The sequence below is a fragment of the Lolium perenne genome, chromosome 1, assembly GCF_019359855.2.
Source record: "Lolium perenne isolate Kyuss_39 chromosome 1, Kyuss_2.0, whole genome shotgun sequence".
In the NCBI taxonomy this organism is placed as follows: domain Eukaryota; kingdom Viridiplantae; phylum Streptophyta; class Magnoliopsida; order Poales; family Poaceae; genus Lolium; species Lolium perenne.
The window spans coordinates 28,927,311-28,940,090 of NC_067244.2; the positions used below are offsets into that span (position 1 = coordinate 28,927,311).

At 41.7% G+C, this 12,780-nt stretch overlaps 1 protein-coding gene across 1 annotated transcript; it reads left to right on the top strand.

Moving 5' to 3' along the window:
• Window positions 1–3,324: 3,324 nt before the first annotated feature.
• On the top strand, window positions 3,325–4,092 carry LOC127329273 (agamous-like MADS-box protein AGL80). Its single transcript, XM_051355806.1, has one exon. The coding sequence runs from the start codon at window positions 3,325–3,327 to the stop codon at window positions 4,090–4,092; it is 768 nt and encodes a 255-aa protein (XP_051211766.1).
• Window positions 4,093–12,780: the final 8,688 nt, after the last annotated feature.

Consider the following 12,780-nt stretch of genomic DNA (forward strand, 5'->3'; position numbering starts at 1 on the left):
TGTCAGATAGCGTGCGTTCTTGGCTCCAGCAGATTTGTCAACTGGCTGACTTGTGCTTCACCGACCATGAAGTCGAGAGATTTTGCGTATACTGGAGATTGTGAGTGCGATTTCAGCCTATAAGTGGAGCGACGCTCCATCATGGCCATTGCGGCGATAAGGAAGGCTTGTAGCGAGAAGGTGGCACACGAAGCGGTGGAGACCATCCAAGAATGAATCATATGCTTACAACAAACATGTCATGGGGGAGAGACAAGTCACAAATAGAATCGTAGTAGGATGCAAGCATGCTTTCGATGATGTTTCGATTTTCAAGTGCTCTGTGACCGACACCACAACAAGCACCCTATGTAAGCCTAGGGTGGCACAACTTTTAAGATGACCATGTTCCTATGTAATATTGCTTATTTAGTTTCCACATAAATGTGCATCTATCGTAAGAGTGTTTCTCTTGCGGAAGATATGTCTAACCTCATCCTTTACCATATGTTCACCTACACACTTTTGGTGCGCCTGAATTATTGAACGTTCTGCCTAACTGCCACTGCATCGGTCAACGCCTGAATCATATATGTTTACTGGATATAATATGTATTATTGGTCCTTCAACTTACAATCTTCGGTGTACTATGTTAAACCAATATCTAATGAGATCCTTGCATAACATATTAGTTTATAAATTACACTTCTCCATCCATGCCGATTCTAAAAGGTTATATTCAAACCATTGGGGTTATTTGCTGGACTATGGTTTAGCCATAGTTCACACTCCCTAAGGATTTCTGAAACTATCTTCCGCAAAACAATTCACTAATCTCCAACAATTTATTTTCCCCTTTGACATGATTATACTTGGCATCAGTTTGGTTATTTATGGTTCTACCATGTTTTATTTCTCATTGAAGAGCTTAAAATTTACTATCCCAATCCCATAATTTTTTATTGATGCAATCAACATAATCCATCATAGTTTATAGTACTAGCAATGCAACACATAAGAGTCATTATTAGGCTTTCTTTGAAATATGTTGTGGGTGTGTGGGTGGGTGGGTGTGTATGTGTGTGTGTGTGTGTGGGGGGGGGGGGGGGGGGGGCAAAAAGCCCGCTGAAATATTTTGTTTAAATAATAGATTCAAAGAGAAGGGAAGTATGCACTTTTCAACTAGTTCCATTTACGAACATATGGTGTCAAACATATATATTACTCCGTACTTGGTTTTAAAGAGGTTGATTTGACCACACAAGAATATAATTTGGTTAACTAGTGGAGTAATGCGGCTATCGGCCAGTAACCAGCGAACTAGACTTCCTAGTTCGCTTGTAAATTAGTTTATCATACAAAAAATCCCAGCTCATTTGAATTTGGGTTGGTTGGTTAGTCCAAGCTAAACACAATGTGTATCTACTCCGATCTAACCCCATTCCCGAACTCATATGTTGCCAACTTTCGATTCCTTCTTTTCCAACAATTATAGTAATAACTATATTTGAATGTTATCGGCTCTGAAATCTAAGTTTGTTTGAGAATTTCGTCCTAGTTGACTGGCAATTTCCAGTAACCAGGTTACATGAAATCCAAGCCACCTCCGGACTTGTTTTCTTAACAGTAACCATATCCCCAACATGATTCAAATACAGGTCTTCATGATGTGATGCAATGCATTGGAATAACAAAGTTCTAATTAAGCACATGTTTTGCGCTAGTTTGCGCAGGACATATTTTGTATTTTAAACAATCGTTCTTTCTTGACATCCATATAGTACTTCTTCAAAGTGCTTAATATAGCCAAAACATCAAATTAGCGTGGGAAATTGTTTCCTTTCAAAATGGCGCGCATTTTGACGGGAATTTACTAATAATAAATTAATTTTATTTCAAATTACTTTTTAAATTTTGTTGGTATCTAGGAAAATGACACATGTGAAACTAGGCAAACTCCTGATCTCCAGTAGCGACATAAGCATGTTTATATTCTATTATTTGTTAGCTACAACAATATATTTCACAAGAATGGCATGTACATTCCTTATTTCATTCGGTTATATTTCATTTAGAACCAACTTATATGTATTTTTGTTTGACTTTGAATCTTTGCACACTATCTGAAAGCATAATTATTTATATTTTTACCAAAGCATATATGAGTTCTTTCTGCCATGCTGAATAAAAACCCAATTTCACTTCATCTAATTATTTGAACTAAACTGCATTTTCTATTGAACAATTTGCTATAAATCTTTGGCGTGCCCTTTGAAGCAAGCAACCAGGCCGATACTACGGTTATATGATCAATTCAAATAAGGGGTCATTTACTAAGATGAACCACATAACCTCAAATTTACTTTGTATTGGGCCTTGTATGTATATCTGGCCAACGAATCAGTATGAAACATTATTCTGTATGGACTCATTGTTAAGATCAATTACTTTGTATAATAGCATAATGGGCATTCTTATCCTCCAAATATGCGAAATGTTTCTATCTACCTACATGTGATGCGACGGAATTGAGTGGCACGTGTGATCATCAATCCAAACCAACCAACAATGGACAATAAAATTTGCTTCGGTGCCCCCCTTCGTTCAAACTGTAGTGAATTAAAACATATGAATGACCAAGATCTCTTTTTACCTCTTCGTAACCAAGGGTGTAATGATTAAAAGTGAAGAAAAAGACATAAGTACAAGCTCTAAAGTAGCATGTACGGTCCATTGGAGTATATTATTCAGTAGCTAGTCAGACACGCAGACAACGGTGTACATTGAAAACCAAAACGTTCGTGGGTAAAATATTTCATCGCACATTGGCTGGTAGGAACATTGAGTACACCTAGTATATCTATACGACGGTATATAGGACTTGATATGAGTTTTTACGGGCTAACAAAAGAAGATATGTGGGAAAACTTACCCCTTCAAGTTTTGGTGAGGGGGGACACCGAAGCAATTTTTTAAAACACATTTGATGTGAGGTAAAAAAAAATATTTTCGTATATATAAAGAAATACATACATGCACGTTTGCAAAAATAATCTGATCAGACGATTACATCTGATGAAATCTTTTTAGCAAATATTCAGGATATATTGGGTGGATATAATATTTTGGATTACACGCATTATACACATGGGATAAACGAGAGCAATCTGGAAATTAATACCCTTCCCAAAAGATTTCCTCCGCGCGCTGGAGCATATATATTTTTATCTTCTAAAAGATTTTCTACACACAGCAATTATGAGCATCCAATTAATTGTCAGCTATAAAAGGGCAGCTCCCGACCTTTCTTCTCATCACTCCTCACACACCAACCTGTAGAAGCAATGGTTAGTAGGATCGTGGACAAGCAGAAGCGCAACAAGGCGCTCAAAAGGCGGCTGCCGGTTCTTCTGAAGAAGGCCGGAGAGCTCGCCACCCTGTGCGACGTACCGGCCTGTCTTGTGGCCTACTGTCCCGGCAAGGCCGAGCCAGTGGTCTGGCCGTCGCCGGCAGCGGCCGCCAATGTGGTGCGACGGTACAGAGACCAGCCAAACGTGAAGGGTTTCAAGAACGAGCTGGGCGGCAAGGAGTTCCTGAAGCAAAAGAATGACAAGGTTAGAGTGCAGATTTCCAAAGTCCAGATGAAGTGTCGCGAGGAGGAGATCAAGTGCGTCATCACCGACTCCGTCACTGGCCACCGCGGTAGCTTCGACGACCTGCCTACTGACATCCTCGTCTCGGTAGGATGCACAGTACAGAATAAACTCCACGCAATCAATGCTCGCCTGCAAGAGATCCGTTCGGGTCGTGCTGCACTCGCGGTGCTTCCTCCACATTCTCCTGCGCAAATGGTTGAGCCTCTTCCGATGGTGGCAAGTCCTCTTCTGCAGGCCCCGGTGATGCTGGAACCTCAACCACCGCAGCATGATGGTACCAATCCCATGACCTTGGATGGGGAGCCAAGCCATGGTAGCGACCTCCTGGCGATGTTCGACCCCTTCGACGCCGCTGACAATGGCAGCGCCCTAACCACCACCGAGGATATGCTTGAGGCCTTCCTGCACGCTGGGATGTTCTCCCCGCTTATTCCGAGTCCAAGCTTCAATCCCTAGAAACCTCGACGGCTTCGCTCATCTGCGCTTGTTGCACTTGTTTCTTTCGTTTGAATAAAGGTTGTTTCAGTGGAGTCTTAGGTTCATTAAGGTCGTCAATTGATTCCATCGAGTCATCGATATCTTGTATCATCCTCCCTCGGTATGCATTAGCGAGCATGGAATTTCAAGATTTTCTGAATCATGTTTTGTTGCTTTCTTTATGGCTGGTGTTCCTTGTAATCGACAAGGGTTGAAAATTAAACCAATGCAATATTTTGGATATTCATTTTTTTGCATTCATCATTTTGTCATATATTTCCTGTAAAGTGTATGTTGGTTTGGTGTTATCAAATAAAGATATGGATAAATGGTAGAGTACATAACGCAAGTGCACCTTTTCATAAACCTTAAGCTGTGTATGGATTTACTTGCATGACAGCGGGGATGTCTTTATTTCGGTGTATCCTCGGAAAATCTACTGCAAAGAATAAAGTTGGCATCCAATTCTTGGTCCATACAAAATATTTTGTGCTACTGTGCACCTAAACTATGTTACATTTACTTAGAAAATCATCGATAGCACATGATATCAAGAGTTCCTGTCACTCTGATAAGCCTGAAATATTTCATTGTAACAATATCTTGACTTCAAGATCGGAGTCTCTTTAATTGTGTATTATTTAACGAGAACACAACACTATGGACATACCTATGTATCCCGTCTCCACATGGTTCTAGCATTTTTGTAAGCAAATTCATGAAGAGAGATTTTACATTAAGTTGTTTTAGCATTATTTGAATATAGTAGTGTATTTCCTATTGCAGCGGTGATTGAAATATTTTCATGAAATTGTTTACGAACTAAAATAATTTATCTAGCTAGTGTAAATAACCATGGAAAATATAAATTCGTACTTTTATATAAAAATACTGAGGGGTACCGGCTAGTTCATGACAATTCTTAATAGCTATGGTGCACTAATGCATGCTTTGTATTGCAAAAGCATCAACCAATATTGGTTCGGAAAAAAAATCACTCATACTTGAAAAAATATAGTGATTTACACACTGGTAAAGCATCATGAAAAAAGTTGAATTACTGTGAGATATACAAAGAAAAACATGGTTAGGGTTTGTATAGGCCGTTGCTGAGCATCCCACTTTGTTGTTTTGGTAAGGATTGCCACTCCCTTATTTTTTCATTACAATTATATGAATGTACAATAGTTAAATGTACATCTAGTAATTTTTTAGTTTATCAATGTAGGATTGCACTTATTTGTTATTTTTAAGTAAAAGGTGCAGAATAATGCCTAGGCGACAAATAATTACACTTGCCTTATTTTCCTCACTATTGACCAACCCGGGGTAGCCACATTGGTAAATACACAATAGGAAATATACAAAAATCTCAGCAACGCATAATATAGAAAAGCCTAACTCCAATATTAACACATATATCTCCTCATGGAAGCGCCCTCCTCAGCACTGAGGAAATCCATGCCCTCCTCCTGCATGCTGAGATATCCTCCACACGCTGCTGCCGAACCCGAGGTTCGATCCCTAGAACCTCCAGGGCTTGGCACGTGTCTGCACCTGTTGCGCTAGTTTATTTTGCTTGAATAAAAGCTGTTGTTGTCGTCTGACGATCGAGTCTTAGGTTATTCCAGGTCAGTCGGTTGCATCGAGTCATCATCAGGTTGGATCATCTGTATGTTCCTTCCTCGCTCTGCATGAGCCAGCATGGAATATTAATTTTTTATTAGTCATGTTGTGTTGCTCTTTTTCTGTATCTGACCATATATATTGGGGGTACTTGAGAAGCCATATTAATTTTGCAATTAAACCGAAAAAAAATTGGAGTTCAAACAAACTTGACCATAGTTCAAAAAAAAAAAAAAAACTTGACCAAAGGCTTGGCGACCAGTTTATGGCAGCACTTAGTAGATATTGTACACAAAATTACGAATGCATTCTTTGTTTTGAAAGAATGTCAAACAATTTTATCTCGGCTGAAAGATATTCATACTCATAAGATCCAATATCTTTACACACTAGTGAACTATACCGAGTATTTTTTTAATTATTGTGAGTTATTCAAACAAACAAAAAATTATCTAAGTCTAAATTGGCCATTGAACCACCATGTTTTCTTGGCTTGGTGCGCATATCTATACTTTTTCCTGGAAATTATAAGAATTTACCATATTATTGAACGTATCTTGTAATTGTTATATTTTAAATTTATATCCTACTTTGCTATTTCTGTAAAATAAATAGTGGATTCAACCATGGGTGCCAAACAATAACCCCAAGATGGTACTTAATACATTTGTGGATATGTAGGAAGAGAATAAGATGGAGCAAGAACTGATACCGTGATGACTGAGAACGTTGGCGATGTGTTGAATCTTTTATCTCTAAATATCAATCCCCCACAACCTCATTTTTCTGAGTTTTCGTGCATCCACGTCACCAATATTTCCTTTCTAGCTCTATGGACGATCGTGTCTCCCTTCCTTAGCTCCCTCCCCGTGCCAAATTTTCCAAGCGGACTCGGCTTCCCATACATGCGCTACAAGAAGCGTTACATTGGATCGCTGGCTGCCACAAAAAATAAATAAAAATTCAGCCTTCCACTTCGTCTTCTCCATTCATTAGTCTTCCGTTTCATCTCCCTTTGGTTGAACTCACGGAATGGATCGGAAGGCATTGATGGTTTCCTCTGTCCTCTTCATCTTCTCCACTGCAGACTAGCCCTTAAATATTGGAGCTCCTTCTCCTATCAAAATCTCAACCAGCGGTGATTCATCCCATCCTCTTCTCCACCTTCTCTTTGAGATGTCTCTCCATGAACTTAATTTTAGATCCTTTAGGTTTTTGTTTTTCCTTCAGAAATCCAACGTGCTGGATAGGACACCCAGTCAGCCGGTGAGTACGATGAATCTTTGAAGAAGGAGCCCTCGCGGTCGCCAAGCCCCAGTTGAATCACCTCACCATACCAGGTTAGTCTAGATCCTAACAATCCCGATCTCAATGTGTTCTTTTCCTCCACCGCCACAACACCCTGTAGCTACCCTGTTCATTAGTTGTTATAATGTCTCTCATGGGTATGTTTTATGGACCTCTGCACATGCATATATTAGACAGAAGGCTCGAGCAGAGCCCGGCTTTAATTAAATTAATAAAGCCCCCATGGCCAACAAGGTTCATACACCATAGGTAAGCAAGTAGCAACAAACACAAACAACCCACATCACGAAGGCTGGGCACACAAAGCAGCACACACACTGCCCGCAGCACGAAAGTTGGGCTCACAAAGCAGGTCTGAAACATCCTAAAACAGAAAACGCCACCAGGGACACAAGGCAGTCAAGAAGACTCAAGCCAGCACGTCCTCCACAGCATCCCGTGTCGCCGCGTGAAGAGCCAGGATCTTTTCAATTGCCCTTTGGATGTCTTCTCGGTCCGTCTGTCTAGCCACTGGTTTCCACACCTGGAGATACATAGATAGTTTATATAGACAATCAGATCCCAAGGACGCACTTCATTTTCGTTGATTGATTATGCAGTATCCTACAAACATCCGCAAAGCAAGAGGGGTTCCACGAATAGGATAGCAGTTCCTTAACTGCGCTCCACAAGAATTTGGCAAGCCCACATTCGAAGAAAATACGATTAGTGTCTTCAATCTCTCCAAAGAGGGCGCATCTCCCGTGGATGGGCCTCGACGGTGCCGAATATTGGCATTTGTTGGGAGACGCTTCCGTGCCAGCTGCGAAAGGAAAATGCGGATCCGGGAGGGGATCGCAAGTTGCCAGATGGCACCAAAAAACTTGGAGGGGGTGCCTTCGCAAAGTTTACGGTAGAGCGATTGGACCGTGAACCTCCCCAAAGGTTCAAGGACCCAAGACATGGGATCAGGGCTGTCCGCAAGCCGTAGGGTTTCGATCTCCCGCATAAGATTGACCCACTCAACCCTTTCCCTAAGGTCCAAAGACCGGCGAAAGGGGATATGCCAGCCTGCGTCAGTCCAGAGACTAGCCACGGAGGCCTCCTGGACCATGGCAATGGCGAAGAGGTTGGGAAAGCGGTCTTAAAACTTACCGGATCCCATCCACCAATCCAGCCAGAAATGGGTGTACTCCCCATTCCCGACTCGGTGTTTTGCCCCCAAGCGTAACCCAGACTTCATTTTGTGGAGATCCTTCCAGAATTGGGAGCCTACGCCAGTTGTATCGACCCACATGTCTCTATTCTGGAGGAATTTCCCGCGAACGTTGTCCGCCCAAAGGCCAACCTCGCCCCCCATAAAGTCTCCAGACCCTTTTAGCCATGAGGCAAGTGTTCATGAGGTTCGTATCGAGGATGCCTAGATCCCCCAGGATCTTAGGCTTGCACATGGCCGACCACCGCACCCAATGGTATTTGTTGTGACTCCCATTAGAGCTCCAGTAGAAGTGGGAGCGGTGTCTGTTAAACTGTTGATGGATCCCTTTGCCCAAGAGGCAAACACCCATAGAGTGCATAGGGAGGCTGGAAAGACACGCGTTAATAAGCGTGAGTCTAGCGGCGGAAGACATAAACTTTCCCATCCAGGGGTCCGTGTGCGTTTCCACCTTGGAAGTAAGGGAGTGCCAATCCCATGTAGAGAGCGCCCAATCGCTAATCGGGAGGCCGAGATAGGTAAAGGGGAAGGATCCCCGTTTACAGCTCAGCATATTGGCAATACGCTGGCTCTCCAAGTCCGTGGTCCCCCAAAACCATGACCTCACTCTTGTGGAAATTAATACGGAGCCTGGCATGCTCTCGAAGCAGAGCAGGAGAAATTTAAGGTTGGCAATGTCCAGATCCTCCAGTTGTAGCATGATGATCGTATCATCAGTGTACTGCAGGTGGGTTACCCCCTCCCCCCAGGGATAATGTGTGGGATGACCCCATGAATGTGGCCCGCCCCCTTAGCCTGGTCGAGAATGGCCGCTAGGGCTTTGACAATGTAGTCGAAGAGTAAGGGCGAGAGGGGATCTCCCTGCCGGACACCCCATCCATTACGAAAGAAGTTTCCAGCTTCTCTGTTAATGTTGATAGCCGTTTACTCGGTTAGCCAGTTTTTAGATTCTCAAAATTCCAAATTAAAATATGAAAGCAGGAAGATTTTAGTTTTTTCTAGAAATTTAGGATTTTATATATTTTTTTTATTTTTCAAAATTCATATTAATAATTGTATCCTGTATAAAGATTACACTCTGCAAATTATAAGTTTTTCAAATTTTCAGGTTTTAGCTTTGGCAAAAAAAATTGAAAATAATTAAAAATAATACAAATTATAAAGTTACTGTTTATTTATTTATTCAAGATATTATTATATCATTACTTTTGTTTATTAAAAGAATTATTTGAAATTCGAACAATACAAAAATATGACATCGACCGATATGTTAATAGGATTGATATGATACTAGTATCACATACATGCGCGCGAAACACTTGGATGTGGGATGGAAAGGAACTTGGAAGTTAAGCGTGCTGCTGCCGAACCCGAGCTTCGATCCCTAGAACCTCCAGGGCTTGGCATGTGTCTGCACCTGTTGCGCTAGTTTATTTTGCTTGAATAAAAGCAGTTGTTGTCGTATGTCGATCGAGTCTTAGGTTATTCCAGGTCAGTCGGTTGCATCGAGTCATCATTAGGTTGGATCATCTGTATGTTCCTTCCTCGCTCTGCATGAGCCAGCATGGAATTTTAATTTTTTATTAGTCATGTTGTGTTGCTCTTTTTCTGTATCTGTCCATATATATTGGGGGTACTTGAGAAGCCATATTAATTTTGCAATTAAACAAAAAAAAAAATTTGGAGTTCAAACAAACTTGACCATAGTTCAAAAAAAAAAAACTTGACCAAAGGCTTGGCGACCAGTTTATGGCAGCACTTAGTAGATATTGTATACAAAAATACGAATGCATTCTTTGTTTTGAAAGAATGTCAAACAATATTATCTCGGCTGAAAGATATTCATACTCATAAGATCCAATATCTTTACACACTAGTGAACTATACCGAGTATTTTTTTAATTATTGTGAGTTATTCAAACAAACAAAAAATTATCTAAGTCTAAATTGGCCATTGAACCACCATGTTTTCTTGGCTTGGTGCGCATATCTATACTTTTTCCTGGAAATTATAAGAATGTACCATATTATTGAACGTATCTTGTAATTGTTATATTTTAAATATATATCCTACTTTGCTATTTCTATAAAATAAATAGTGGATCCAACCATGGGTGCCAAACAATAACCCCAAGATGGTACTTAATACATTTGTGGATATGTAGGAAGAGAATAAGATGGAGCAAGAACTGATACCATGATGACTGAGAACGTTGGCGATGTGTTAAATCTTTTATCTCTAAATATCAATCCCCACAACCTCATTTTTCTGAGTTTTCGTGCATCCACGTCACCAATATTTCCTTTCTAGCTCTATGGCCGATCATGTCTCCCTTCCATAGCTCCCTCCCCGTGCCAAATTTTCCAAGCGGACTCGGCTTCCCATACATGCGATACAAGAAGCGTTACATTAGATCGCTGGTTGTCACAAAAAATAAATAAAAATTCAGCCTTCCACTTCGTCTTCTCCATTCATTAGTCTTCCGTTTCATCTCCCTTTGGTTAAACTCACGGAATGGATCAGAAGGCATTGATGGTTTCCTCTGTCCTCTTCATATTCTCCACTGCAGACTAGCCCTTAAATAGTGGAGCTCCTTCTCCTATCAAAATCTCAACCAGCGGTGAGTCATCCCATCCCCTTCTCCACCTTCTCTTTGAGATGTCTCTCCATGAACTTAATTTTAGATCCTTTAGGTTTTTGTTTTTCCTTCAGAAATCCAACGTGCTGGATAGGACACCCAGTCAGCCAGTGAGTACGATGAATCTTTGAAGAAGGAGCCCTCGCCCCCAGTTGAATCACCTCACCATACCAGGTTAGTCTAGATCCTAACAATCCCGATCTCAATGTGTTCTTTTCCTCCACCGCCACAACACCCTATAGCTACCCTGTTCATTAGTTGTTATAATGTCTCTCATGGGTATGTTTTATGGACCTCTGCACATGCATATATTAGACAGAAGGCTCGAGCAGAGCCCGGCTTTAAATTAATAAAGCCCCATGGCCAACAAGGTTCATACACCATAGGTAAGCAAGTAGCAACAAACACAAACAACCCACATCACGAAGGCTGGGCTCACAAAGCAGCACACACACTGCCCGCAGCACGAAAGCTGGGCTCACAAAGCAGGTCTGAAACATCCTAAAACAGAAAACGCCACCAAGGACACAAGGCACTCAAGAAGACTCAAGCCAGCACGTCCTCCACAGCATCCCGTGTCGCCGCGTGAAGAGCCAGGATCTTTTAATTTGCCCCCTGGAAGTCTTCCCGGTCCGTCCGTCTAGCCACGGGTTTCCACACCTGGAGATACATAGATAGTTTATACACACAATCAGATCCCAAGGACGCACTTCATTTTCGTTGATTGATTATGCAGTATCCTACAAACATCCGAAAAGCAAGAGGGGTTCCACGAATAGGATAGCAGTTCCTTAACTGCGCTCCACAAGAATTTGGCAAGCCCACATTCGAAGAAAATATGATTAGTGTCTTCAATCTCTCCACAGAGGGCGCATCTGCCCGTGGATGGGCCTCGACGGTGCTGAATATTGGCATTTGTTGGGAGACGCTTCCGCGCCAGCTGCGAAAGGAAAATGCGGATCCGGGAGGGGATCGCAAGTTGCCAGATGGCACCAAAAAACTTGGAGGGGGTGCCTTCGCAAAGTTTACGGTAGAGCGATTGGACCGTGAACCTCCCCGAAGGTTCAAGGACCCAAGACATGGGATCAGGGCTGTCCGCAAGCCGTAGGGTTTCGATCTCCCGCATTAGATTGACCCACTCAACCCTTTCCCTAAGGTCCAAAGCCCGGCGAAAGGGGATATGTGTCAACACCCGGATTTTTAAGTCCGGATGCCTATTATGTCTTGCAATCCCAGGAATATTGTTGTTGCGAGGCATAATAGTTAAGTATCACAGTCATCATTCATTACAAACCATATTGTTTTACAATTGGAATCACATGATCCATAGTACACGAATAGTTGATCTACTGATCAACGAACAAACACAAGTTCATAGCGGAAGCGTAAGATACAAGGACTCTCTAGTCCACAGGCCAACGCTTGACGTTGGAAGACTCCTAGTTGTCGTAGGCGTCCCGCTGGTCATCTCCTTGTTCATCTTCATACTCTGGCTATTTGAATAGCCAGGGACAAAGCCGTGAGTACTTCAAGTACTCGCAAACTAATACTAGTGTAAGTGCTAGACATTTCTAGTAATGGTGCTAAGCTCTAGTTTATTTGCATAAAGCCAATTTTAGTTCACAAGTATTTGAGAAAAGCTTATTCATGTGCTAGACTAACTCAAGTGGGAACATTAGTGTCATTCTCGCAACATTGTTGTGATTCAAATTCCAGTCACCAATTCACCATTCATTTCAACATCATTTGCAAGAATTTGACATGGGAAACTGTATGGCCTTTCCAAACGTCCGTAACCGTGGACACGACTATTCGAATAGATTGACACTCTGCAGAGGTTGCACACTTGTGCCACAACATTTGATTTCATCTATCGGGATTACCCCGAATCATCATAAT

Bases quoted from the DNA above. Each gene is read 5' to 3' on its own strand.
- LOC127329273 (XM_051355806.1), top strand. From the start codon at position 3,325: ATGGTTAGTAGGATCGTGGACAAGCAGAAGCGCAACAAGGCGCTCAAA.